Source organism: Triticum urartu, chromosome 3 (assembly GCF_003073215.2).
Source record: "Triticum urartu cultivar G1812 chromosome 3, Tu2.1, whole genome shotgun sequence".
Lineage (NCBI taxonomy): Eukaryota > Viridiplantae > Streptophyta > Magnoliopsida > Poales > Poaceae > Triticum > Triticum urartu.
The window spans coordinates 60002196-60028054 of NC_053024.1; the positions used below are offsets into that span (position 1 = coordinate 60002196).

At 44.5% G+C, this 25859-nt stretch overlaps 3 protein-coding genes and 1 pseudogene across 5 annotated transcripts; 1 reads left to right on the plus strand and 3 right to left on the minus strand.

Moving 5' to 3' along the window:
- Positions 1–3247: 3247 nt before the first annotated feature.
- Positions 3248–4058, minus strand: LOC125547949 (non-classical arabinogalactan protein 30-like). Its single transcript, XM_048711677.1, has one exon. It carries the CDS (start codon positions 4000–4002, stop codon positions 3451–3453), a length of 552 nt encoding a protein of 183 aa, XP_048567634.1. The 5' UTR covers positions 4003–4058; the 3' UTR covers positions 3248–3450.
- A 2215-nt stretch (positions 4059–6273) lies between these two features.
- LOC125542848 (pentatricopeptide repeat-containing protein At5g66520-like) lies at positions 6274–11054 on the plus strand. The gene has a single exon (XM_048706075.1). It carries the CDS (start codon positions 6557–6559, stop codon positions 8333–8335), a length of 1779 nt encoding a protein of 592 aa, XP_048562032.1. The 5' UTR covers positions 6274–6556; the 3' UTR covers positions 8336–11054.
- Positions 11055–12515: 1461 nt separating this feature from the next.
- LOC125542845 (receptor-like protein 35) lies at positions 12516–16694 on the minus strand. Of its 3 annotated transcripts, none has more exons than XM_048706073.1 (4): positions 15335–16693; positions 15090–15236; positions 14213–14606; positions 12516–13876 (listed from the first exon to the last, which is right to left on the minus strand). In XM_048706073.1, the coding sequence occupies exons 1-4, from the start codon at positions 16644–16646 to the stop codon at positions 12706–12708; spliced, it is 3024 nt and encodes a 1007-aa protein (XP_048562030.1). In that variant the 5' UTR covers positions 16647–16693; the 3' UTR covers positions 12516–12705. The 3 variants fall into 3 exon arrangements, with proteins under 3 accessions (XP_048562030.1, XP_048562031.1, XP_048562029.1); XM_048706074.1 differs by having other exon boundaries at positions 12516–14606; positions 15335–16214; positions 16313–16453; XM_048706072.1 differs by having other exon boundaries at positions 12516–14606; positions 15335–16694.
- Positions 16695–20994: 4300 nt separating this feature from the next.
- Positions 20995–24581, minus strand: LOC125542849 (annotated as a pseudogene).
- Positions 24582–25859: the final 1278 nt, after the last annotated feature.

Sequence of the window (25859 nt, forward strand, 5' to 3'; positions counted from 1 at the left end):
GGCCGCTTCCCGCCAAAATTTAGAAGAGATAGATTTCAGGTTTCTACACAATTCTTGTAGAGCTGAAATCATCTCATTGTATACATAGGTGTCGCACGCGGCACTGACTTAATGAGAACTTCTCTTCCAGGCTTGGATAAGCCTTGTCCGTTCCACCCTGCCACTTTCGATCTAAGCATTTTCGGACATGTCTAAAACATTCCTCCTCGAAACAGGCTTTCGCCTCGTTTTATATATAAAGCAATATCCAAGAAAGTACATGGATGAACGATACAAAATGGTGAGGTGTGCAGATCCAATCCTGAGATAACCGGCAGACGCAGAATGTAAGAACTAAACACCCCCACGCCTGTAAGAGGGCTACGTCACCATTAATTGGTTTACAATAATTTTGTGGGAATTATGTAGGATAGAATTTCTATAGGAAAATTTTCACTAGAGCCCTTTTGGTTTGTAAGAACGAACATGATTAATTCCTATCCTTCACCTTTTAAAGGAAAAACAATTTTCTCATACCTAATGGAAAAGTATCCTATGAACCAAATGACATCTCTTCCTATAGAAATTGATATGCATGACATCTCATTCCTACAAATTTCATGTTCCTATGATTATATCCTATGAACCAACGACCAACCTAGGGAAATTTCTAAGGTTTCCAATCCTCTAAAATTCTTATGAGCATCCCTTGAATCAAAGAGGCGCCAAATGTAGAATCCAGGATATTCATATATCACAAATAGAAGGAATTAGATAATACATCACGTGTTATTGCAAAAGTTAATTGGAATATATTTCAAGGAGATTTGTTTGTATGGAAGATGAGTATTTGAATTAATAACATGAACACTAAAACTGAAAATACATATGATTTATGCATTGCATAATTGTAAAAAAAATATTGAATTTACATGGCATAATGGAATGAAAAACCTTGTACCATGCATGGATGCATGTTAAGGTTGATTTTTCTATGCATCGCATACTAATCTTACATGCTTACGGATTGAGAAATATCACATATTTAGTTATGTAGGACGTGCTTAAGCCCAACAACGTAATCTTTTGGATAGTACACGTGGTAGAATCATGTGCATTGAAGAAGATATCGAACGCTCAACAATGCTCGAATTTTCCATATCTTTAGCATTAGATCGGCATCATCCAATATTAAAAAATATTCTTATACTACGTAGAAGAACATGACAAAATATGAAAAAAAATCTGCTTTTCTCTAGCTACAAACATTTATGTTAATGCACCTTTTATCCATTTTAATTTATAGTATTGCTAATGAAGGAATTTAATTGTTTTAAATTGCCTGAAGTAATGGGATTGGCAATGTATTCAGTGAATATTGAATTAGTGGTAGAAAGCCACACTTTTCTTTTTAGTGGTACTTAACTCGGTGTTATGATCATCTGATGTCACAAAACCACATCGTTACGAAATGTGCCCTCGCCTTTGTTGATCCTCACCTCATAGAGTTATCATCAAGCTCCACTTTTCTTGAGACATTGCCATGCGGAATGATGACATATAAAGCAATTGCCATTACTAGCGGGCAACAGTTGGTTAGAGTAAGGTTTTGTAAAATTGTATGACCATAAAACCAAGGGCTTAGTGATATAACCAAGAAGTAAGATACTTCAATTACGACAATAAAGTTTTTAATAAATTACTTACTATGGCAACCACTTATCATGTTAAACTCTCATGTTAATTTGTATGAAACATATGAAAAAGATACTCAAGTTCAGTTTATATAGTACAATGTAACTACAAAAACATTGCTTTGCATGTGCACCTAATTTCGTTTTATGCCCTTTTGTATGGAAACAACTTTTTAGAGGGAACCTTTTTATGTATCTAAGAATACACATAGTGCAAACCAGAGGGAACTGTAATTGTGCAAGGCCACACAGACGTGCAACTTTAGTTTTTGTTTTTGCAATAAAACTTTCAATATATTCATCTTCAATCATGGTAGTACAACGAACACCGGAAATAATAAAAATTATATTCAGATTCATAGATCACTTAGCGACGACTACAAGGACTGAAGCGAGCCCAAAGCGCGTCGCCGTCATCGCCCTCCATCACCGGAGTCGGGCATAACTTGTTGTAGTAGACAGTCGGAAAGTCGTCATGCTGAGGCCTCATAGGACCAATGTACCAGAACAACAACCGTCGCCGATGAAGAATAACATAGATCGGAAGGATCCAACCCAAAGACACACGAACGTAGATGAATAACGACGAGATCCGAGCAAATCCACCAAAGATAGATCCGCTGGAGACACACCTCCACATGCCCACCAACGGTGTTAGACGCACCGCCGGACTGGGGGCTAGGCGGCGAGACCTTTATTCCATCTTGAAGGAGCCGCCTCGTCTCATCTTTCTGAGCAGGACACAAACCCTAACAAAACGGAAAGGCACGACAAAAATCGGAGCCCTCCCTTGTCAGGATACACCACGCCCCATGGCCCTAGGGTCACCGAAGACGAGGTGGACCTGCAGCGGTGCCGGCGAGAGGCATGAACCCTAGTTTTTTTAAGGAGGAGGAGGCGGCTGCTCGTGGCTCGTGACGCTTTAGTTAGGCGTGCAACTTTAGTTACGTGCGGAGAATAACAAAAAATCGTAAATGTGCACAAAGAGATAGAAAAACAGAAATGACAAATATGTATGAATCTCCGTCTAACCTGGCGGTCATAGCAGTTATTGAGATTTAACTAATTCTTAATTGATGGAGAATTTGCAAATCCAAAGTAAATTTTACTCCAAGTATAAATATATTGTATTTAGGGAATATTAAACCCATTAAGCGCACGGGAAGGGCAGCCAACCAGCTATGCCACATGGCGCATGCTGATTGGCCGCGGTAAGAACGTTTTTTTTTACTTTTTGGTAGATTATTTTTAGAAAATGGAAGTGAGACATTTTTTTGAGATTTTTTTTGGCTTTTTTTCCTTTCTGAGATGGATGTAATGTCCATGTGATGCTAGAAACTTTTATTTTTATTCGGGATGAAGATGACAGATTTTTTTTCTTTAAGATGGAGAAACACGCACACAACTTTCTCTCAAGCATTGCGTTGCGGGCCGCAACCACTAGTTCTCAAGATGAATCAAAATGCACTACCTCTTTTTGAGAATGCGCTACTCGTATGTATAATGCGTTTGAAGTGGAAAAATATACTTGACTTGTCCAAGGAAGAGGTCTGAATAAGACTTGCCGAACTTAAAAAAAAAAAAAGAATAAGACTTGCCGAAAAGATTAACAAAAGATTATTCTATCAATAAATAGAACAGAAGCAAAAAAAAAAACACATGAATAAAGCCTTCAAGCTTCACAAATTTCTCAAATCCAAAGCAGCAGCGCAGGCGCATCTAGCTTGCGCACGCGCGCGCGCGTACATGCAATTCAAATCAACCTCTTGAGGACGAATCAGTAGTGCCCCCTGGGCGCGCAGGTGTCCGGCTTGAAGGAGAGCGGGCCGGCGGCGTACACGACGTTCTCGTTCTCGTGCCCCTTACCGGACCACCGCTTGCCCTCGTGGCGGAGCGGCGCGCCCTCGATGCCGTAGTTGACGTTGGTGAGGTCGTCGCACTTGCGGTCCGGCGACGCGAGCAGGCGCACGAAGCAGGCCTTGGCGGGGTCCCCCTTGTAGTAGTCGGCCTTCTCGGCGACGTCGAACTCGGCGAGGAAGTAGCCGTTGCCGTCGGCGACGGGCGTCCGCGAGGCCATGACGCGGTTCTTGGCGTCGCGGCAGGTGACCGTCACCTTCGCCCCCGGCAGCGGCGTCGCGCCGTCCAGGCACCACGAGTTCCGGTGCGTGCAGCTCTGGCAGTACACCACGCCCTCCACCTTGAGCATCACCTTGTCGCACTTGGCAGCCGGTGCAGGCGTCGGCGAGGGGGTCTGGCTGTAGCCGTGGGCGCTGGCGCCGGTGGCGGCGAGGAGGGCCACGAGGACGGCGAGGGGGAGGTAGGCCGCCATTGCTGGAAGGGAAGACTGGTACTCCGTACGTGCGTGCTAGATCGATGAGATGATCGCAGCTGGCTTTGGCTGTGTGGAAATGGCGGGAGGCGTCGGGTTCATATATAGGCGCGGCAAGGTGACCAGGTGAGGGGTCAGGGAGAGTATAAAAATGGTGTAGACGTGCGGCCATGTAGCTGGCCGGCCGGCAATGGCCTACGTGGGAGCCAGTTTGTCTCTCAGATTGTCGGTCTTGGAACAATGGAGATTACGTTGGTACAAAATCATTGCACACGATCGGGTTATGATTGGTGTGTGTGGCGTTCGATCGGCACCAAAGATTTCGGATTGCGTTAATGGCGATCACATTGTTTCGGAGATTGTCGGTCTGAGAACAATGGGGAGGTCACGTTGGTACAAAATCATTAGACATGATCTGATAATGATTGGTGCGTGTTGCGTGCGTGATGATCACATTTTCTTTCTTTACAAAGCACACCTTACGTGTCTGCCGGTATGGGGTGGGGTGAGGTGAGGATTGAGTTGATGCTATAAAGGACCAGTTTTAACCAGCAGTGTAAAGACCAGCCGAATGTTCATGCGGTGTTGTGGAACAACAAACTTAGACACTTAGATGTTGATCAAAATGTCATTATAATTCACAATGTATACGTCATATATGACCTCCCCATCTAGGCCCCCTCCCTCCTCCTCCGCCCCTCCTCACCGCCGTCGGCGCATGCTCACAGGCAAAGCCCGGCCGGCCTGGGCGGTGTGGGGGCCATCTTCTCCTCCTGCCTTCTGGTGGCGCTTGAACCCTATTTTGAAATAGGCTGTAAAGCCTTGTTGTATAGAAATAATAAATGAAATTTAGGTGGGGATAACTACCCCCCTTTGACTTTTTAAAAATATCATTTGTTTTCTTTTCTGTGATGATATCAAACAAACTAAAATCCTGTAGAATTTAAATAGTCATCACATTACGATTCTATTTGTTTTTCCTATCCTGCATTTTTGAATAATCGTAAAGAGAAAGAAATCTATTTTTGAAATCCTGCTAATGAAGGAGGTTCTGGAACTTGTAGTCGGGTCTTCGAAACGGGATGTTTTTGTTTGGGCGATAGTAAAAATATCTACAGCCGGGCGCCCCAAACTCTCCTTAAATGTTTGGGTGACTCGCCCGTTCACTGACTGGTCATGATTTTTCAACCTAAACGAACGTCTCAAACAGGCTCAAACGTTCTAGTTGACCAACACCCCTCATATCCAGCTCAAATATGAGGCGGATATGGGGCGCCCAGGGACGCCCACCACGTCGGACCCGACCCATGCTGACTCACCCGACCCTACATATATTCGTCTCTATCCGCTCGCTGGACCAAACCCTAGCCACTTCACTCCACTCCCTTCCGCCACCCGATCTCACCTCCGGGGGCATCCAGCTGTCTCTGACATGGCAGTCAACGGATCTAACTCCGGCCAGTCCGGATCCATTGACTGGCGTGTCATCCCATGCAGGTTGGGGGAGACAATGGCGGTCCGCATTGCACTCCGCTGCTCTCGGGAGGATAGCGCTCGACCGACAGATGGACCTGTCCGCCGCGACTCTATAGCGTCGGCTCAACGGGCGCTCGGGTCCTCTGGGGAGGATCATCGTGGTCCCGGCAGCCGGAACCCCTCTCCTTCCCCATCATCAGTTTGGCAGACTATGAGTCCCACCAGAAACGGTTGGCCCGTCGTGGGAAGGAGAGAATAAGGGCCACCGAGGCTCGTACCATGGCGGAAATGGCGACGGCGGTGGTGGCCGCAGAGGAGGAAGCTATCCGCGTCCGCATGGTGAAGAAACGGCAGCGGAGGAACACGCGCGCCATCGCGCGAGAGCAAAATCGGGTGGTCCGTGCCATGGCCGGACTGCCACCGAAGGAGGAGAATGCGGACAGTTATGGCGAGAACAGCTCCGGCGACGAGCAGATCCGACTCGATCCGTACTTCGTCTTCGACCGGTACTTCGACGAGAAGGACGGCAAGGGCGTCGGGAAGGGCAAGGGCAACCGTGGATGATCTCGAACATAGCCAAACATGCCAAATTGTGGTAGTCCGATGACATGTTTAGTTAGTAGTGATTGAGTAGCCGGACGATGTGTGTGCATCGACGTAGTTGCATGGATTTGTATGAATTTGAGATATGATAATTAAGATGTATGAATGTGGATTACATTATTTGAGGATGCCTTGTTAGAGACCGCGAACGTTTGAGGGCTGGATTTGCCGTAGCGGCTGTAGATGCTTAAAAAAAAGGTCACCCCTACAACATATGCACTCGTCGGCGCGTCGGAGAAAAGCCCCCGGGGCCGGCGCCGCGGCCAACCCCCGGTTCGCCCTCGCGCCCGACGACGCCCCCAAGAAGCTCCCTCGCCGCGTTCGTCCAACCGCGCAGCGGCGACCGCCCCGGCCCCGTCCTCAAGTCCCGCCCGCAGGAGCTCACCGGCGAAGACCAGGTCAAACCATCTCTCTCCCCCTCTCATATTTCGTATTGCGTGGCGCTGCCTGCGAGTGAGCCATTTTAGAGGAAAACATGCCACCACTACGTGATGAGATGGTGGCCGTCCGGCGCTACGTGGAGCTGCTGTCGCGGCACCGCGGCGGCGCCGACGCGCGGCCGATCGCGCGGATCCAGGCGGCCCTGGTCACGTCGGGCCTGCTCCGGCGCAGCGCGGAGCTCCACGACGCGCTCATCCGGGCGCTCGCGGGCTCCGGGACGCCGCACGCCGCGCTGCCGCTCTACGCCCACCTCATCCGCGCGGGCCTCCTCCCGACCCCGCACACCCTCCCCTCCCTCCTCAAGTCGCTCGCCCTCTCCCCCGCCGTCCCCGGCGCGCGCCGCCTCGCGCTCGCCGTCCACGCCCACGCCGTCAGGCTCGGCCTCACGGGGTTCCTCCTCGTGAACAACGCGCTCATCCGCGTCCACGCGGGCCTGCTCGGCCGCCTCCCCGACGCGCACCTGCTGCTGCGCGCCTCGGCCGCCGTCGACGCCTCCACGTTCAACACGCTCATCACGGCGCACGCGAGGGCTGGCCGAGTCGCCGACGCCCGCTCGCTGTTCGACGAAATGCCCGAGAGGAATGCCGTGTCCTGGAGCGCCATGGTGAATGGGTACGTGCAGGCTGGGGACGGGAGGGAGGCGCTGGGGGTGTTCTCTCAGATGCAGGCCCAAGGTGTCCGCCCGGACGACACGGTTCTCGTCGGGGTGCTTGCCGCGTGCGCGCAGCTGGGGGCTCTGGAGCAGGGGAAGTGGGTGCATGGTTACCTCAGAGCAAACAATATCAGGATCACCGTGTTCCTGGGCACTGCGTTGGTTGATATGTATGCCAAATGTGGTGAGGTGCAGCTTGGAATGGAGGTGTTTGAGGGAATGAAGGACAAGAATGTGCTGGCCTGGACTACCATGATAAAGGGCCTGGCTATGCACGGCCGCGGCTCAGACTCCTTGACACTCTTCTCCCAAATGGAGAGCTCAGGTGTGAAGCCGGATGACATTGCCTTCATTGGTGCTCTCTGTGCGTGCACACACACTGGGTTAGTTGACAAGGGTCGGGAGCTTTTCAATTCCATGGTGAGCAACTATGGTATTAAACCAAAGATTGAGCATTATGGATGCATGGTAGACCTCCTGGCACGGAATGGCTTGCTGAGTGAGGCCAGAGACATGGTTGAGAAAATGCCCATGAAACCGGATGCCTTAATCTGGGGAGCTCTAATGGCTGGCTGTAGGTTTCACAAGAATGTGGAGTTGGCTGAGTATGTTATAAAGCACTGGATTGAACTGGAGCCAGACAAAAGTGGTGCTTATGTACTTTTAGGTAACATATATTCTGCCTCTGGTAGGCATGCGTCCGCGAGGGAACTTAGGCACCTGATGCGTGAGAAGGGAGTTGAGAAGACACCTGGATGTAGCAATGTGGAGATTAAAGGAGTTATCCACCAGTTCATTGTTGGGGATCTGTCTCATCCTCGCATAAAAGATATTTTGACAAAGTGGTATGAGATAGATAGTAGGATAAGGCTGGAGGAAGGTTACGTGCCTGACAAGAAAGAAGTTTTGCTTGACATTGAAGAAGAAGAGATGGAAGGTGCACTCAGCCGCCACAGTGAGAAGCTGGCAATTGCATTTGCTTTGATAAGTACAGATGATTATATGCCCATTCGGATTGTCAAGAACCTCAGAGTCTGCCAAGATTGCCATCATGTCACCAAACTTATATCCAAAATATATGGGAGAGAAATTATTGTTAGAGACCGAACACGTTTCCATTTGTTTAAAGATGGCACCTGTTCGTGCAAGGACTATTGGTAGTAACTACCAATGTCTGTCTAATTATAGAGCATGGGCTGTTGACAAAAAAAATCTCTTTCATGATACATCAGTGATACATGAGTTGAGGGGATAAAGTTGGTGAAGAACAATTTTTTCTTGCTAATTATAACGTACATATATGCATTCATGCTGTTATTAAGTCATCAATAGATATTCATGTTCATCTCTGACAAATATATATATTACATGGTTAACCTGGCAGATATAATAATATGAATCTGCATTAGGTTTTATGATGCTTTTAGTTCAGAACTCTAAACACACCTCCTTTGTTCTAGACTCTTCCGGACTTTATTCTCCCAAGTGTTTTTCTTCTAAAATAATTGCCATTCATGTTTACCTTATGACTGTATATGATGCACAGTATGCACTAACAAAACATGCACTTCTTATTTGTTCTGGATTTTCCGTACTTTAATTTTCCCAAGATTTCCTTTCAAAAGAATTTCCATACATTCTTGGTTTATGATTTTTCTTTAGGTTCAAAGCTATGACAACACCTTCATAAAGTACATTTGTCTTTGGGGGTGCAGTGTAGCTATTCTTATAATTTGTACTTAAAACTGCAGTAGAAAATACTGAAAATATAAATGTGTATATTTAACATGAGTTTTTTGTAATATATAGACGCAATCGTCGAATATTTTCTATCTGTAATTTCATCTTTAATGGAATGGAATATGAGAATTAAATCAAGATTTACTTGACAATGATTTACTTGTTTGCATGTAATGTGGTATTTTGGTACTTGGTCCTACTTCATTTATCTATGCTCACGGTGAAAGCACATATAACTTACTAGAACGAGCAAAGTTGCTATTTGCTATTTCCAAATATTAAGTTATCTCAAGTTCCTGACCGTTGAGGGGATTGGCCTGGAGAAATTGCAACGGGAGAGCACCAAGCTTGTCAATTTTGTAAGAGTTCCAATCCTTCAAGGAATCGGCTGCATAGTGTAGTTACAATTGGTCAAATCTAATAAGTTTCAAATTTGCAAGATTGCCAATCTGGTAAGGTACCAGTCCAGGGAAATTGCATTCAGAGATTTCCAAACTCAACAGATTGCCAATCTACTAATTGAGAGAAGTCATAGCCATGTAGCTTCAAAGTTGCCAGTTGTGTAAAGATTGCCAATCCAAGACATGGCTTCTCCAATCCCATCCGTAAAGTTGCAGTTTATTCGTTGGTGGAAGCTTATGTATATAGCTCCTTGGAAATTCCTTTCATGCTATGGCCCAAATTCTTCAAAGACGTGAGTTTGGCAAGTGAATACAGTATATTACTCCCTCCATCCTATAATGTAAGACATTTTTTGACCCTAGTGTAGTATTAAAAAATGTCTTATATTATGGGACGGAGGGAGTACAAGATAAAGTGGTCTTTTCTAGATTTAATGTTCCCAAGTTATTTCCAACTGAGAAATCTGGTACAAATCTAGTGTCCTCAAACATTTTGTGTGGAAGATGTTGTTCAAAACCATCCTTCGAAACTAACAGTGATTGATAATTTGATTTGATGCAACAGATCACAGTACACAATTAAGCTGGCAAAAATATATCCCTTTCCATTCATCATCCCTGGTTTACGCATTCGTGCCAGGATTGGAGTCGCCTACTCTGAACAATTGCTTTCTATCCTGAATTTCATCAGCCTCCTGCATTTTTTGGCTTGTGGAATTTCAATCTGAGTGCTCACGCTATTGATAGTTTAGGTTGAGATTGCTGCTATCAGCTTTATAGCTGTATAATCGACGCCAAGTGCGTCTTGGTTTCAGCCCAGTTATCAAGAGAAAACCTCAGGCAGAGTTCAAGTCACCAAAATATAAGCGCTTCATTTGTTTAGTTGATAGCATGAGCTGTTATCTTTGATCATCGTGTACAAAACAAACCAGATAGATACTACTCCCTCCGTTGAATATTATATGATGTTCTAACTTTTTTCTAAATCGGATCTATGTAGGCACGCTTAGTGTGTTTATTCACTCATTTCTGTCCGTATATAGTCCATATTGGAATATCCAAAACATCTTATAATAGTGAACGGAGGGAGTATCTACCAAAGAAAATGGATTTGCTATATACTCTTCTCTGACAAGTGCGGCACGTAAACATTCTGTGTATCCTATTTTTAGGGGAAAAAAATGTAACACACTGCATATTATGTGTGATTGTATATACCATAAGGTTGATCAATGCAGGCAAGCCAGTGCAACCAAAGGAAGCAAATAAGTAACTTCTGCCATAGAAAAGTGGCTTATTTAAGCGGTTTCATCTAACAAATACAACCCATATGCATCCTCAAAAAAAGTACAACCCATATGCTCACGGCATATCTTTTTTCAGGAAGAAAATTGAATACAGTACCTAGTAGAATGCTCCATTATTACATATGGATTCATGATTGCTTGCAGACCCATCCTTCCATGTGGCAATACACTCGTAACAAGAATGACAATGCAAAGCCGACTCCAAATCCCAAGCCAACAAACGCAAACAAAAGGATAACGCCGAGTTTGTCCTGCCACAAGCTGTCAGATTCTGGAGGAGGCACTTTACTTGGAGAAACTGAACTTTGATTGTCACAGTGTTTGGAGAGTGGAACTCCACAGAGCCCTGCACTACCTTCAAATGAACTGTTGGAAAATGTGCGCCATTAGTAACTTGGTCCAAACATTCGCCCGAATGCACCCCCTGTAGACCGCCTTTTCAGTTTCAAAAAAAATAAAAAAAAATGATAGAAATGTCAAAAAAATAAAAGAAAATAAGATTCCCATGTGATATGTGGTCTAGTTGTTAGCAAAATTTATAAACATGAATTTTCGACTTTTTTACAAAATCTCTCGAGAATTTGTAAAAATGGACATAACTTTTGCGTACGAATTCGGATGAAAAAGTTTTTTATATGAAAAATCATCTACTCGAAAATCATCTACTCAAAATCCTCAAAAACCTAACAGAAAAAAAGATACGGGGCTTTTAAGATCTAGAGAGGCAAAAAAATTCAAAAAAATTCAAACTTACTAATGGCGCACCTGCCCATGGTGCGCCATTAGTATCTTCCCGCCTTCAAAATTCAAAATAAGTCAAAAAAATAAAAATAAAAAAGTTACTAATGTCGCACCTGCCCATGGTGCGCCATTAGTATCTTCCTGCCTTTAAAATTCAAAATAAATAAAAAAAAATAAAAAAAAGTTAGTAATGGCGCACCTGCCCACGGTGCGCCATTACTATGTCGTATATATGGCTGGGCGCACCTCCTTCACTCCATCTCCTCCTCTCCTCCACTCCATCTTCCCTTCTCTCCTCCACCATACTACCCTCCTCCTCTCCGGTGACCTTCTCCTCCTCCTCTCCGGCGACCTCCTCCTCCTCCTCTCTGGCGACCTCCTCCTCCTCCTCTCTGGCGACCTCCTCCTCCTCTCCGGCGACCTCCTCCTCCTCCTCTCCGGCGACCTCCTCCTCCTCTTCGGCGACCTCCTCCTCCTCTCCGGGGACCTCCTCCTCCCTCCTCTCCTCTCCTCTCCTCCCCTCCCCTCCCCTCACGGTTTCTCCTCCCTCCTCTCCGGTGAGCTCCTCCTCCCTCCTCTCCTCCCATTCCCTCATGGTTTCTCCTTCCTCCTCTCCGATGCTTCGGTGAACTCCTCTCCGGCGACCTCCTCCTCCTCTCCGGCGATGTAGGCGAGCGCCTCTCCGGTGACCTCCTCCTCCTCCTCTCTGGTGAACTCCTCTCCGGCAAAAGAACACGGCAAAAGAACGTACAAGATCTAAAAATAGGAACAAAATTTGAAATAATATCGTGCCAAAAAAGAGCAAAAAAACGAGCAAAAAATGGGCAAAAAAATCACGATCCAGATCCAAATTCAAAATTCAAAAATAGCAATGGCGCACGGTAGGGGTTAGACGGTGCGCCACTACTATTTTCCCGCCTTCAAAATTCAAAAATACTAATGATGCACCGTGGCCTATACTAATGGCGCATCAGTGGCATATACTAATGGCGCACCGTGGCCTATACTAATGGCGCACCAGTGGTGCGCCATTAGTAAAAAATACTAGTGACGTGATACTAATGGCGCTAATAGCGCACCAGTGATGCGCCATTAGTAGGCAAAACTGGTGCGCCATTAGTAACCCTTTTCCTAGTAGTGGCAGATAAGTAATTTCTGCCACAGAAAAGTGGTTTATTTAAGTTGCCTCATATAAAAGTACAACCCATATTATGCATCCTAAAAAAGTACAACCCATACTGTGCATCCTAAAAAAAGTACAACCCATATGCACACAGCATATCATTTTTCAGGAAGAAAAATCAATACAGTACATAGTATGCGAATAGTATTACATATGGATTCATGATTGCTTGCAGACCCATCCTTCCATGCGGCAATACAATCGCAACAAGAATGACAGTGCAAAGCCGACTCCAAATCCCAAGCCAACAAACGCGAACAAAAGGATAACACCGAGTTTGTCCTGCCACAAGCTGTCAGATTCTGGAGGAGCCACTTCACTTGGAGCAATTGAACTTTGATTGTCGCAGTGCTTGGAGAGTTGAACTCCACAAAGGCCTAGATTACCTTCAAATGAACTGTCCGAAAATGTTGAGAACTGGTTGCCTTGCGGGATTCTTCCATACAAGTTGTTGTATGAAAGATTCAACCATTCAAGAGAAGTAAGTGAGGTTAACTCCTGTGGTATTTCCCCTGTTATCTGGTTCCAAGAGAGATCCAACGATTCCAGCTGAGACAAGTTGCTGTACTGATATGGAATTTGTCCCGTGAAGTTGTTGTATGATGCGTTAAGTCCGTGTAGGGAAACAAACCTCCCAATTGACTCCGGAAGTGGTCCATCAAACGAGTTATTCGATAAATCAATTGCTTTGAAAGTTCTTAGAATTTTGGTGAAACTAAGATCAAACCCTTTGAATGTGATGGTAACAGTATCTTGATAAAATCTTGAAATTGAATTTGCATCATGTCCTAGAACTTGTCCCTCATCACTGACATTTTCCATCATTGCTTTCAGTTCATTAAACCATCCATTTGGTAGGTTTCCGGAGAAGTTGTTGGAGGCCAAATCAAGTATTTGCAAACTTGCAAAGTAGTTGTTGATTGTATGATCACCTTTAATATCCCTTATGGTGCCGCTGAGTTGGTTGGATCTCAAGACAAGAACTCGAAGATGTGGAAGAACACCTAACCAAGATGGAAAAGAACCAACAATTTGATTGTTACCAACATCAAGGAGCTCTAGGCCTTGGCAATTTGATAGTGATGTGGGTATTTTCCCTTCAATTTGGTTGTTGTTCAGATCTATTGTCTGAAGCATACATCCTTCTCCAATATTTTCAGGCAACATCCCATGGAAATGATTCTCTCTCAACTTCAATGTACTCAAGCCGCTGCTACCTTGCATTAGACAAGATGGCACCACGCTGCTGAAATTGTTGTATGATAAGTCCAGTAGGTCAAGATCTTGTTGGATACAAATAGACCTTGGTATGTGACCACTTAATTTATTCCTGGACAAATCAAGGTAAAGGGTATTGTTGGGAAGGTACCTACCAAAGTCAGGCATAATAGAAGAGAAGCTATTGTTTGAGTAATCTAAGAACACTACAGCCTCGAACTTAGCTGCGAGTGGTATAGGTACAGTGCCATGCAGTTTGTTGGAACTAAGATTTAGATAATATAAATTGTGCATATGAACAACAGATGGAGAGTTTTCAAGGCTAGTGAAAATATTGTTTGAGAGGTCTAACGAGATTATATCCTTCCACTTCACCCATATCCAACTTGGTATGACTCCAGCTATTCGGTTGTTTGAGAGGTCCAAGAAGGACAATTCATTTGCGTACCTCAATGCAATAGGAATTTTTGTAAGGTTGCAGTGCGCTAATCCTAGTTCTCTGATGCGAGGGATAAAAGTAAATGGATAGCCACCCCCAACATCTATCACTGATAACATATTGTTGGAGATCCTTAATGTATCCAATGCCTTCATCTTCCAAAGCAGGCTAAGATCTACGGTGCCTTCAAACTGATTCGAGTCAAGGAATAGATATTGAAGCCTCGTAAGGTCGAACAAAGATTTGGGTATATGACCTGCAAGGTTGTTATTGCTTAGGTCGATGAAGTACTGGAAGGAAGATATTGGGTCTGGAATATCTTCTAGAGTTCCACAAAGTTCATTTGATGATAGTATTAGTGCTTCCAATGACGGAAGAGTGAACAGAACCTTCGGGATTTTGCCTGCATATAAATAGAGAGCAACAAACATAGGACATTAAATACCCCTAAAAAATAACGTAATGACGTGATATGAGAAGGGAGGAGGGGAGGCTGTCTCACCGCTCAAGCTATTATTTTTTGAGCGGTTTTGTTCACTCTTGGCCTATTAATAATGTAATAGTGTACCTTTGAGTGGCATAGGTACACTGCCAAGCAGTTTGAGAGTTTTCAAGGCTAGTGAAAATATTGTTTGAGAGGTTCAGCCTGGACATACTAGATATGTTTCAAATTCACCCATATCCAACTTGGTATGACTCTATCTATTCGGTTGATACAACGCGCTAATCCTAGTGATGTGAGGGAGATGAGGAAATGGATAGCCACGAGCTTCAATGAATACAATGCCTTCAACTTCCAAAGAAGCCTTAAGTTGTAAGTGGTCAGAGTCAAGCCAGAGAAATTGAAGTCTTTTAAGATTAATAAAAAAGGATTTGCGTATATGACCTGCAAGGTTGTTATTGCTTAGGTCGATGTGCTCCATGAAGGTAGACAAGTGGTCTGGAATGTCTTCTAGAGTCCCATAAAGTTCATTTGATGATAGTTGTAGTTCTTCCAATGAAGGAAGATTGAATAGAATGGTTGGGATTTTGCCTGCATGCAGATAGAAAACATTAGTCAAAGAACAATAAATACCTCCCAAATATAACGTAATAATGATGTGATATGAGAAGGGAAGGGGGATGCCTTACCGGTCAACCGGTTATTTGATAAATCCAAAAATGAAAGCTTGGTAAAGTTCCCAATCCACGAGGGTATTGCCCCAGACAAATTGCAAGCAGAGAGCTCTAAGAACATTAAGTTCGTGCAATTTCTGATCCACCATGGAATCGGCCCATAGAAATCATAGTCTATCAGCAACAAGTCTGTCAGATTCTTAAATCTTCCAATCCAAGAGAGCATTGGCTTCTCTATTCCTGACCCAGAGAGCCACAATGACTCTAGGGACGTAAGGTTAGCTATGGCAGTAATGAGATGCTTGGGAAATCCTGTGGTGCTAAGGCGTAAGGCTTTCAACGAGTTGAGATGGAAAAGGGAGTCTGGTATGGCAATCGAAAGGTTTGTCTCCCTCACGTCTAAAGATTCCAAAATATTTCCCGGTGGAAAATCTGGTAGTTGCACGGAAAGACTGGGGTTGTAGGACACTTCAAGATATGTGAGATTTCCTAGCTGGAAGATCTTCGTGGGAAATTGTCCTTCAAAATTATTATGAAAGAGATCAAGGTGGCTTAAGAAAGAGAATTCTGCAAAGAAGCTAGGAACCTGTCCAGAAATTACATTAGCTGCGAGGTTGATCGTTGCTAGAAAATGGAGTTGGGAGAATGAATGGTGAATTGGACCACTTAGTGAACACTGAAACAAACCAAGATCCTGTAGTAGAGGAACAGAGTCTGCTAATGCAACGGACCAAGTTGATGCACCGCTTAAGATTTGCACAGTATCAAGATTGAGCGATCTCAGATTGCTCATGTTTGCTATGAGGGTTTGAAAACTTGGCTCTCGGAGATACAGATCATTATTAGAAAGATCAAGCGTAAGCAAATTCTCAAGGTGTGCAATCCCAATGGGTATCTGACCAAAAAACCGTGTATTAGACAAATCGAGACTGAGGAGCTCGATCAGCCGCTCAAATCCGAATCTAGGAAGGTTGGTCAAGCCAAAGTCATTACCAGAGAGGTTGAGATTTCTGAGCGAGGTGAGGTTGAATAGTGTCAAGCTGAGATCACTGATGCTCTGCAGTTTACGATAACTGAGGTCCAAAGTGATCACCTGACCGGAATCCCTATCACACCCGACGCCCTCCCAGTGGCAACAGTCTGAGCCCTGCTGCCATGACGAGAGGTTGGGGTTGAGGAAGGAGTGCTTCAGTTGGAGGAGAGACGAAGAATGGTCAGGGATGCACTGGGTTGTGGTTCCATTGCCACCGTTGGCAGTGGTGTGGGTGGAGCAGTAGTATGGGAGCAGTAGTAGGATGAGGTGAAGCTGTGGGTGCCTGGAGCTCATCTTTCTACTGCCTGCTGGTCAGGCTTTACAACTTCAAGCTAGTGCTCAGCTCAGGGCAATATATAACACGGGGTACAATCATACAAGTAGAAATTTCAACAGTGCATTTTGCTTGTTCAAAGCAGTAGAAGTTTAACAGTTGCTAGTCCAAGATGAAAGTATGTGTAGAGCCATCATGTGGCCAGTGTTATTTCCTGTCCAATACGGCAGTGCCTTGATGTGCACACGACTGGTTGCTAACTAATTCAAAGGTTATGGAACAGTTTGTCACCTTTCATGAGTCAAGGTCTACTTGCATGTAGGCCCGTTGCAAGCAACATTAGTTATTGTTGTCACTGTACTGTAGTGTCGCAGCGTATCTCCAGTGGCGAAAATCTACAGCAGGAGAGCTACGTTATTAATTTGATTAGGAATCTCTCCTCAAGAGCTGGAGTTGATTAGATTACTAAAAGAAAATATATCTCTGTTCGATACAAAAGGAGAAAGAAAAACTGTCTTGAGTTTCAGGGGTATATAAGTTGAGCCAACATTAGCAAAGGATACACATACTATTAGTTATAGCTGACTTGAAGACTAAATGGAGAATTTAATGTTTCTGTTTTACTCAGAGAAATATATTGGGAAAGTACGTGTTCTGAAAATTTGCAGGTTACCCTTTGCTTTGTAAGACCAGAGTTGGAGTCGATTAGATTACTTGATATGGAGCCTCAGTTTTAGGGGATATAAGTTGAGACAGCCAACATTAGGAAAGTCTGCACATACTAATTATAGCTGATTTGGGGACTGAAGGAAGAAGAATATTAAAGGTTTCTGTTTCAATTTAGTGCTCAAAGAAACTCCGAGGGAACATGCTCTGCAAGATAACTGGTTGGTCTCGTGAGGAAGACGGTGGAGTAGGAGGACGCGGAGGTGCTGCTGTTTAGCTCGAGTCATTTCGCTACTTACCGGCTTGATGCTTCCTCAATGGTGTACAATGGTACAGCATGCCAGTTTAATTGTGTTTAGAAACTGTATTGTACTTGTACAGATTTCCCATCACCACAGAAGAAGGTGACGGAGATTGTATTTAGTATTTGCATTTCTAAGGCTGCGAGTGCAAACGATCACTACCATTGAAATACAGTTGCTTTCATAGACCGATTCGGCAAATCAGGTATTGTCGCTGTGCCGTGTCTGACGGCCTATTCAGTGGAATTTCTTTTGTGGTTGTGGTACTACATACATTCGGCTGTGGCTATGCTCAATCTCTCAAGCCGTTGGTTTGGTTTACATCCTTGTGGAAAAAGAGAAAAAATATTATTAGTTTTGGTTCACATCCATATGGACAGCGGAGAGCGGACTCGGGTACACGATCATTGCTGTTATAATTTTTTGGGTAATTTTTCAAGGTAAAACATAATGGTTCCAGTCTTCCAGACAACAAGCACCCGTATATAAATTGTTGGTCACGGCAAAAGGATCTCAAATAACAGCAATGATCTGGCCGCCTTCTCCCTTCCGCCGCTGATTCGGCGGATCCTCACCCCCCAGCTCTGGTTTGCCTCGTCGCAGACGCCATTCCTCCGCTGGGTGGGTGCCGGTGACGGGTACAATCGACCGGGAGAAATCCCTAGCCGCTCTGCCGGCTTCGACGGCGGTGACGCCCGCGGGCGCCACTCACCTTCCTGGAGGCGCCATCAGGTATATTGCCCCCGTCCCCTTCCCCTTGTCTTCCCGGGTGAAAACCCCAACTTTGTTGGGCGGCGGCGACGCCCTTGGCGCCGTATCCTTTCTGAAGGCGCCGCTTAGGGAACAAGGATGGTTGTTGGACTTCGCTGAGATGTGTGTGGTGGGTGTCGGCGGTGACAGTGTTTCTCCAGTGGTGGCGGTGCCCTCACTGGTGAGGGACCATGATGATTGGGTGCTCTCCATGCTCCTGTAGTGCCCCTGTCCGATGCCCGTGGTTCCTGGACAGGAGGGGAGAGGGATCCCTTCCGTTGGTGTCACTCCAGAGAGCCATAGAGCCAAAGCTTATAATTTTGATCTTGGTCCTGGTTGTTGCTCTTTCGTTCATCCTGGCGGCTTGTCTTTTGTGTGTTCGGGTCTCTGGATTTCGGCGATGTTCTGCTCCAGGTGAGAAGTTGGCGTCAAGACGGGACTGCCTGGTTCCGCTCCTGTGTTTTCCATCGATGTCGACCATCCAGGTTCTAGGGTGAACATGTCCATCTGTCGACGGTGCGGCGCCTTCCGAGCCAGGCGAGAAGGCAGGGGCCTTCTTCGAAGATGGATCTGGATGGTAGTGTTTTTCGCTGGGCCCTGGTGTTTTGGCGACGGCTGGCCTGCTCGGCGGCGTCTGTTCTTCCTCTTCTGCGCCGGCATTCTCCTACTCCTAGACTTCGTGTGGACAAGAGGGCCTGGTCATCCCCAAGCTAGGTGCTCATTGTCGATCTTCTTTAGCTTGTTGATGCTAGGTCTGTGAGCTGCTCCCTGGCGTCGTTTATCTTGCCGCCTTTTTTGTTTTCTTTTCCTTTTCTTGGTGAGGTGTGTGTTTGATTTGTCGAGTTGTAATTCTGGCCGGTTGATGGCTTTGTTAATTCAAAGTCGGGCTCTGCGCGAGCCTTCGTTCTAAAAAAAATGGAGGGAGTAGCATTTAGCATTCAGAATTAGGGATACACATGACTCACCTTGGACGGGGAAGGCCGCCATCGGGTGCTGCTATGGACACGAAAACGTCGTCGCAAGCGCCCAAGTGCTTGTTTCCCAAACCGGTTATTATTTTTTCTTATTTTTTATTTCTACTTTTCTTTTTCATTTTCCTTTTTTATTTTCTGTTTCCAAATTCACAAACATTTTCTGAAATCTAGGAACATGTTTTTCAAATCGGTGAACACTTTTTGAAATTAAAAATTCGTTCATCATATTCAAAATTTGTCCTTCAAATTCAAAAACTATTTATCATATAAAAAATGTTCATCATATTAAAAAATGTTCATCGAATTCAAAAAAAATCTCAAATTCTAAGTTTGGTCATCAAATTCATAAAAAAATTCATTGGATTTAAATTTTGTTCATCAAAATGAAAAAAATGCTCATTCAATTTTTGTTCATCAAAATAAAAAAAATCGATTTTTTAAAAAGTTAATTTATTAGAATTTGCCAGCATTTTTTGCGAATTTGTCAACATTTTTGAAATTATTGAACATATTTTTGATTTAGTGATCATTTTTTTGAAATTCCGAACTTTATTTGAAATTCCAAACATAAGGAAGCAAAAAAAATAAAAAATAATAATAAACAGAAACGAAAGAAAAATAAGCGAGCCCCACCCGCGCCTGGGAACAAAAAATGCTCGTTTGGGTTTGCTATGAAGGTCCTGTGGGTTGGATGTCCGTCGCCGCAATTGTCTCTGTCACCATAAAAGAGAAAAGAAAAAGGCGATGCATCTGGGCCGTCACGGGAACAAAAAATGCTCTCTTTGGGTTTGCTATGAAGGTCCTGTGGGTTGGATGTCCGTCGCCGCAATTGTCTCTGTCACCATAAAAGAGAAAAGAAAAAGGCGATGCATCTGGGCCGTCACGGGAACAAAAAATGCTCTCTTTGGGTTTGCTATGAAGGTCCTGTGGGTTGGATGTCCGTCGCCGCAATTGTCTCTGTCACCATAAAAGAGAAAAGAAAAAGGCGATGCATTTGGGCCGTCACGGAAACAAAAAATGCTCTCTTTGGGTTTGCTATGAAGGTCCTGCGGGTTGGAGGTTTTTTTTCCCCTTTCTCAAAAAATAAAATCTTTTTTTTAAAATGTACATGGTACGCCACGGAGAGGTGCATCACTATCATAGAAGAAGAGCATGGACATGTTCAAAAGGAAAAAAGAAAAGAAGAAGAGCGTGGCCGGTCGATACAACAATGCCCTTCAGCTTACAACTTCTTTAGTGTTCCCCTGTCCCATAATACAATGCACATTTGTTTTCTCAAAAATCTTTTTTGGCAAACTTCACCATGTTTGTAAAGAACTTATTTATATCTACAATATGAAATATATTTCACGGTAAATCCAATAGTACTGATCTAGTATTCTAGATGTTCATATTTTTTTTCTATAATCTTGATCAAAAGTTTACCAAATTCGACTTTGGAAAATCAAGTATACACTATATATGGGACGGAGTGAATACACAATTTTTCAAAATGAGGGTTACCATGGACTCATACTATTATTAATATCTTGTCGGAAAAACCTTTAAAAAGAAAATATTGTAAAATAAAAACAGGATAATTAAGATCTCCTAGAAAAAGACTTTTGGCACAGAAATTTTGTCCAGAGTCCTCTGTTAGAGGTCACGAAGGTTCAGGGAGGCATGTGTTCCTCCAAGCATCGGTGTTTCCAACTTCCAAGTTCCAAGTGATGAAGCAGAATTCGACGCCAAAATCCCCCAATTCGACGCCAATCACTGACACAGCAATGGAGGGAAGCAACGACTGAGTCCCATTTCGAAGCAACTAATCAATCCTACGAGGCGATGGAGCAGAGGCGGTGCGGTCCATCCTCGTGGCGACCACGGTGGTGGGCATCTGCCTGTCCCACGCGCGCGTCCCGCCGCAGCGCCGGCGTCGGCAGGCGGCTGCAGCAGCTCATGCGCAATGTCGGAGCATGAGATGAGACCCATGAAACGCGGCAAGCCGGAGCAGGGAGGCCGCCCAAGTTGCGAGAGACTGGGTCATTTTTCACCATGTGGTCACCGGGGACGCCATGGAGTTCGTCGTCGCGCTCCAGGTGTTCGATGGAATGTGCCTGGGCGACGGCTCCATCCTCCAGGTGGGAGCAAAATGTACACATCTCTCATTTGTTTCCCCCAAAAAATGGTGCGTGAAATACATGATTGGCACTAGCAACTGTGATTCTAATTGGACTCATTCATTACCATTTTCAGGTGTCCTCAGTTGACCAAACTCTGGCCGCAAAAGAGCTGCTGGGGATCAAGGTCTACCACAGACTCTGCATTGACTAGGTTCGTACAAGCTCATACTATGATTACGTTCCCTTACTTTACAAATTCATCATATATGAAAAGGAGAAAAGGTGCATTAACCTTATACAAGTAGGTTCGTGCAAGCTCATATGAATATATGATACACAAAACACACCGACACACCCCCAGGTTACATCATTTCACTGGTAGAACGGAAACGATTGCAGTTCCAACGTTTGGCCTGAAAAACCACTGACAAAACAACTGCCACTGCAAAGCCAACTCCGAAACCAGATCCCACAAACACAAACAACACTATGGTCCCAACACTATCTTTTGAAGACACTGATGAGTTGAGGGTTCCGGTACCTGAACTGTTGCACTGCTTGGAAAGTGGCCTTCCACACAGTCCTTCATTGCCCACGAATGAGCTGTTGGTGAACAACGAAAACTGCTGCCCTTCTGGTATCATTCCTGTCAAATTGTTGTAGGACAGATTCAGCACAGCCAGATATGTTAGGCTGGTTAGATCCCTTGGGATCACCCCTGAGAGCTTGTTCCGAGAGAGATCCAGTGACTCAAGCTGTGCCAAGTCACCAAGCTTTGATGGGATTCTTCCAGTGAAGGCATTATGTGACATGTTCAGGCCATGTAGAGCAATAAGATTCCCAATTGAGTCTGGCATGGGACCATCAAATGCGTTGTTTGAGAAATCAAGCATCTTGAAAGTGGTCAGGATATTGGTAAATGTAAGATCAATCCCTTTGAATGTGAGTCTCTCTTGGTAGTACTCCCCAGGAAATCTTGAATCAAAGGCCAGAGCATTACCCTTGTCACTAGAGTTTTCTGTCATTCTTTGTAGCATGTCAAACCATTTTGAACTCAAGCTCCCAGAAAAATTATTTGAGGCCAAATCAATAATCTGCAAAGCCGAGAAGTCCTTACTACTCACATCACTTTCAGCAGGGCCTCCTATTGAACCATATAATTGATTTGATCTCAAGATGAGAATTCGTAGATTAGACATCTCACCCAACCAAGATGGAAAAGTGTCAAGAATTTTGTTGCTACCAATGTCAAGAACCTCTAAATTTCTGCAGTTAGATAATGATCTTGGTATCTTCCCTTCAATTTGGTTGTTGTTCAAATCAATTGTCTGAAGCATACATCCTTCTCCAATATTTTCAGGTAGTATCCCGTGCAAATGATTATCTCTCAACTTCAACATACCTAAGCTGCTACCTTCTGTTAGACAGGCTGGCACCATGCCGCTAAAGTTGTTGTATGATAAGTCCAGGATCTTAAGATGCTGCTGGGTACAAATAGACCCTGGAATGTTACCATATAATTTATTCCTAGACAAATCAAGATAGATGGTATTGTTGGGAAGGTACCTACCAAAGTCAAGTATAATAGAAGAGAAGCTGTTGTCTGACCAATCTAACAGAGCACTAGACGAAGTAGTTGTAACTGGTATAGGTACAGTGCCATGCAGCTTGTTGGAACTAAGATCAAGCACTTTTCAATTGTGCATTTGAACAAGAGATGGAGAGTTTTCCAAGCTAGTGAACGTGTTGTTTGAGAGATTTAGTTCGAACAAACTTTCCTTCCAGTTCACCCATATCCAGCTTGGTATGACTCCATGTATTTTGTTATTTGAAAGGTCCAAGTAAGACAACTGATTTGTATACCTCAATGCGCCTGGAATTATTGTAAGGTTGCAATATGCTAATCCTAGATATCTGATGTGAGGGAGGCAAGGCAATGGATAACCATCTTCAACATCTATGACTGATAAAATATTATCGGAGAGCATCAATGAATCTAGTGCCTTCAGCTTCCAAATAAGGCCAAGTTCTACAGTGCCTTCAAAGTAATTCGAGTCCAGCAAGAGAACTTGAAGTCTTGTAAGTTCAAAGAAAGATTTGGGTATATGACCTGCAAAGTTGTTATCTCTTAGCTCGATGGAGTACAGTAAGATATTGGGTCTGGAATGTCTTCTAGACTTCCACAAAGTTCATTTGATGATAGTAGTAGTTCTTGCAACGACGGAAGAGTGAACAAAGCCTTTGGGACATTTCCTGCATGCAGATAGAGAACAGTAATCAAAGAGCAACAGATACTCCCCAAAATAACGTAATAATGAGTGATATGCCAAGGGAAGAGGGAGGGGGGGGGGGGTTCTTACCACTCAACCGATTGTATGATAAGTCCAAATCTGAAAGCTTGGTCAAGTTCCCGATCCACATGGGTATTGCCCCAGATAAACTGCACTGCCTGAGCCGTAAGCTCATCAAGTTTGTACAATTTCTGATCCACCAAGGAATTGGACCAGAGAAATTATAGTCATGCAGTGACAAGTAAATCAGATTCTTAAATCTTCCAACCCAAGAGAGCATTGGCTTCTCTATTCCTGATCCAGAGAGCCACAATCCATTTAGGGACGTAAGGTTAGCTATGGAAGTAATGGGCTGCTTGTGAGATCCTATGTTGCTAAGGCCCAAGAATTTCAAGGACTTGAGATGGACAAAAGAGTCTGGTATGCCACCAAAAATGTTTGTCTCCAGTAGATTTAGTGATTGCAAACCATTTCCTTGTGGGAAATCTGGTAGTTGCACATAAAGGCTGGGGTTATAGGACAGGTCAAGATGTTTCAGATTTTTTAGCAGGAAGATATTTGTGGGAAATTGCCCTTCAAAATCATTAGCCCGGAGGGTAAGGTCTCTTAAGAAAGGGAATTCTGCAAAGAACCCAGGGACCTTGCCAGAAATTCCATTTAGCCCAAGGTCCATCGTTGCTAGAAAATGGAGTTGGGAAAATGAAGGATGAATAGAACCATCCAATGCACAACTAGACAAACCAAGATTCTGTAGTAGAGGAACAGAGTCTGCTAAAGCAATGGACCAAGTTGATCCGCCGTTTATGATTTGCACATTATCAAGATAGAGATCCCTTAGATTGCAAAAATTTGATACGAATGTCTGAAAACATGGATCTCAGAGATATAGATCATTGTGTGCATAACCAGGCCAGTCAGTATGAGAGGAAAGATCAAGTGTACGCAAATTTTGGAGGTGACCAATTCCAATGGGTATCTGACCAAACAACCTCGTATTAGAAAAATTGAGACTGAGGAGCTCGGTCAGCCTCTCAAACCCAAAACTAGGAAGGCTGGTCAGGCCAAAGTCATTACCAGAGAGGCTGAGATTTGTGAGAGAGGTGAGGTTGAATAGTGCTAGGCTGAGACCACTGGTGCTCCGCAGGTTACGATCACTGAGGTCCAAAGTGATCACCTGACCTGAGGCCCTATCACACCCGATGCCCTCCCAGTGGCAACAATCTGAGCCATGTTGCCATGATGAAAGGTTGGGGTTGTGGAAGGAGTGCTTCAGCTGGAGTAGAGACGAAGCCTGGTTAGGGAGGCACTGGACTGTGGTTCCATTGGCACCATTGGCAGCAATGTTGGTGGAGCAGTAGTATGCGAGGAGTAGCAGGGTGTAGTGAAGCCGTGGGCACCTGGAGCTCATCTTTCTACTGCTTATCTGATTATAACTTCAAGCTGGTGCTTGGGGGCAATATATAATAGTACAGGGTAGATGTAGAAATCCCAATAGTACATTTCGCTCGTTTATGTTGTGCAGTGTCATTATGTGGCCAATGCTATTTCCTGTGCCACACCGCAGCGTCTTTGATGTGCACATGACTGGAGACTGGTTGCTGACTAATTCAAAGTCCAAAGAACGACTTGCTACCTGTCATGAGACAAGGTCGAGTTCCCTGTAGGCCCGTTGCAAGCTACGGTACTTAATGTAGTCAGTGTACTGCAGGTGCTATAGCGTGTCTCCTGTGGCAAGAATTTACAACAGGAGAGCTACATATTGCTTATTTGATAAGGAAGCTCTCCTCGAGAGCTGGAGTTGATTATATTACCTGAAAACATTAGAAAAGGTTACTGATGTTTCTGTTTTACTTCAGAGAAATGCCTTGGGAACGTACATGTTCTGAAAAATTGCAGGTTACTCTTGACTCTGTAAGATAAGAGCTGGAGTTGAATAGGTTACTGGATATGGAGTCTGAGTTTTAGGGGATATAAGTTGAGCCAGCCAACATTAGGAAAGGGTACACATATTAAATATTAATTATAGCTGATTTGGAAACTGAAGGAAAAAATATTGAGGCATCTATTTTAGCCATGTCACAGGTGACGCCCTCCCACTGGCAGCAGTCTCTTCCAGCTTGCCAAGATGCCAGATTCACATCTGGGAGG